Below are 1,609 nucleotides of genomic sequence, written 5' to 3' on the forward strand. Positions count from 1 at the left end.
CGTCAGGCGGGCGATACCGGGGCTGTCGGGGCTGCCCGTGTGGAGAGAGGAGTTATCCCGCCCTTACGCAACCTGCCCGCCTCTCACGGGGAGCCCGGGCTCTCGGCAAACTGCTTCTCTTAATCGAAACGGAATTGATTGATTTCTGGGCTTTCAAGGTCATCTTGAGAAGGTACATCTCAACCTCCTAAGCTTCATCTTTTTTAGATTGCCACAGCGACGTAATCTTCTGTGAGGCCTTTACGCAGGATTTTTTCGCTCTGCTTTTGTGAGCTGAGCTCGTGGTCAGAAAGGGAGCAGTGTGTGACACAATGTTGTAGGAAAATGCGTCTCTTATCTCCTCTTATCTCCTCGTCAGAATGCACAGGGGTAGGATTATCACACGACCCTGTAAATCAGTTCATTCTGTACATGTCTAATCGATGAAGGAAATGGAATATTGTGTGCCTTTGGTTGGATAAATTTTGGGTATTCTGAAAAACAGTAAGCTGCACATAAAACTAGATTTGGTTGAATTATGAATTATATTATAAAGTTCATGTAGGTTGAAGAATTTTGTGTATACAATCATACAGGGTTTTTTGTGGCTGTATTTGAGTTTCAATTTTGGATGATACTGGTATAGCTATTTGGTATGCAAATACAATTACTTAGTGATATTTCAACACTGGATATTCACTTCTTTCTCTAGAGATGACTGTTCTCTCAAGAACAGATTGCTAAGCCTTACAGTTGGAACATTTTCATTGAGTCATTTTGTCTACGGGGACACCTATGGGAGGCTGATGTGCAATATCTCTGGTTAATAAGAGGGAATAGCACTAAATTTCAGATGCGAGAAATGCATAGTAAGAAAATGCGTATGTCTGGGACAATCATAGTTGAAACAGATGTGAATTGCTGCAGAACACTGCAGTACAGCTGGAGCTGATGTGAAACTTCAGGAGGGTTTTATCATTAACACTACTAAACAGCGTGGGTTAGCAGAGCTGATAACCATCCAGTTATGCAGCATTCTGACCATACCAAGAGAATGTAGGACCATACCAAGAGAATGTAGTAGCAAGTTAGGCCCACACTGCGTTATAACATCTCAGTTTAGAGAAGATGTTTTTGGCAGTGCGGTGCTAGAATATACTGGCATTTTTAAATTAATAATAACTGTATAACGTTACTCTCTACAGACCTCTTCTTCCCCATTCTTACATGGCCTAACATGTAAAATAGGCGTTGTATGCAAATATTTCGTTAAAAAAATACAGGCTATATAGGTGTTACAGCAAGATGTGCGAGACAGATGATGTTTATAGTATGCTGAGTCACACAGAACTTTAATTTCAAGATGTTCTACTATTGTGACATTAGGAGCGTAAGTCCCATTTCACCCTGTTCTTGCCAAGATTGTGTGCTGCTTCTGTTAAGATGTAGCTTCCTGGAATTGTATAAACTACCTCTACATCTATTTTCCTGCATGTTCAAGCTTATTGTAGGTTGTGCGCTTTTCTCCACCTCCCACCCCACCCCTCCAATTTTTGTTAAATTGGTTTAAACTCTTTTTAACAGGATTTCTACAATTGGCCTGATGAATCCTTTGAAGAAATGGATAGTA

The 1,609-nt window shown here is 40.8% G+C and overlaps 1 protein-coding gene across 1 annotated transcript in view; it reads left to right on the forward strand.

The window, feature by feature from the left end:
• LOC104291032 (MOB-like protein phocein) overlaps window positions 1-1,609 on the forward strand; it is a 12,493-nt gene that overhangs the window by 4,300 nt on the left and 6,584 nt on the right. The window contains exon 2 of the mRNA XM_009890230.1: window positions 1,564-1,606. Coding sequence (XP_009888532.1) covers window positions 1,564-1,606 — 43 coding nt within the window. The remainder of the gene's footprint in view (window positions 1-1,563; window positions 1,607-1,609) is intronic.

The sequence above is a fragment of the Charadrius vociferus genome, unplaced genomic scaffold (genome assembly GCF_000708025.1).
Source record: "Charadrius vociferus isolate BGI_N301 unplaced genomic scaffold, ASM70802v2 scaffold147, whole genome shotgun sequence".
NCBI lineage: Eukaryota > Metazoa > Chordata > Aves > Charadriiformes > Charadriidae > Charadrius > Charadrius vociferus.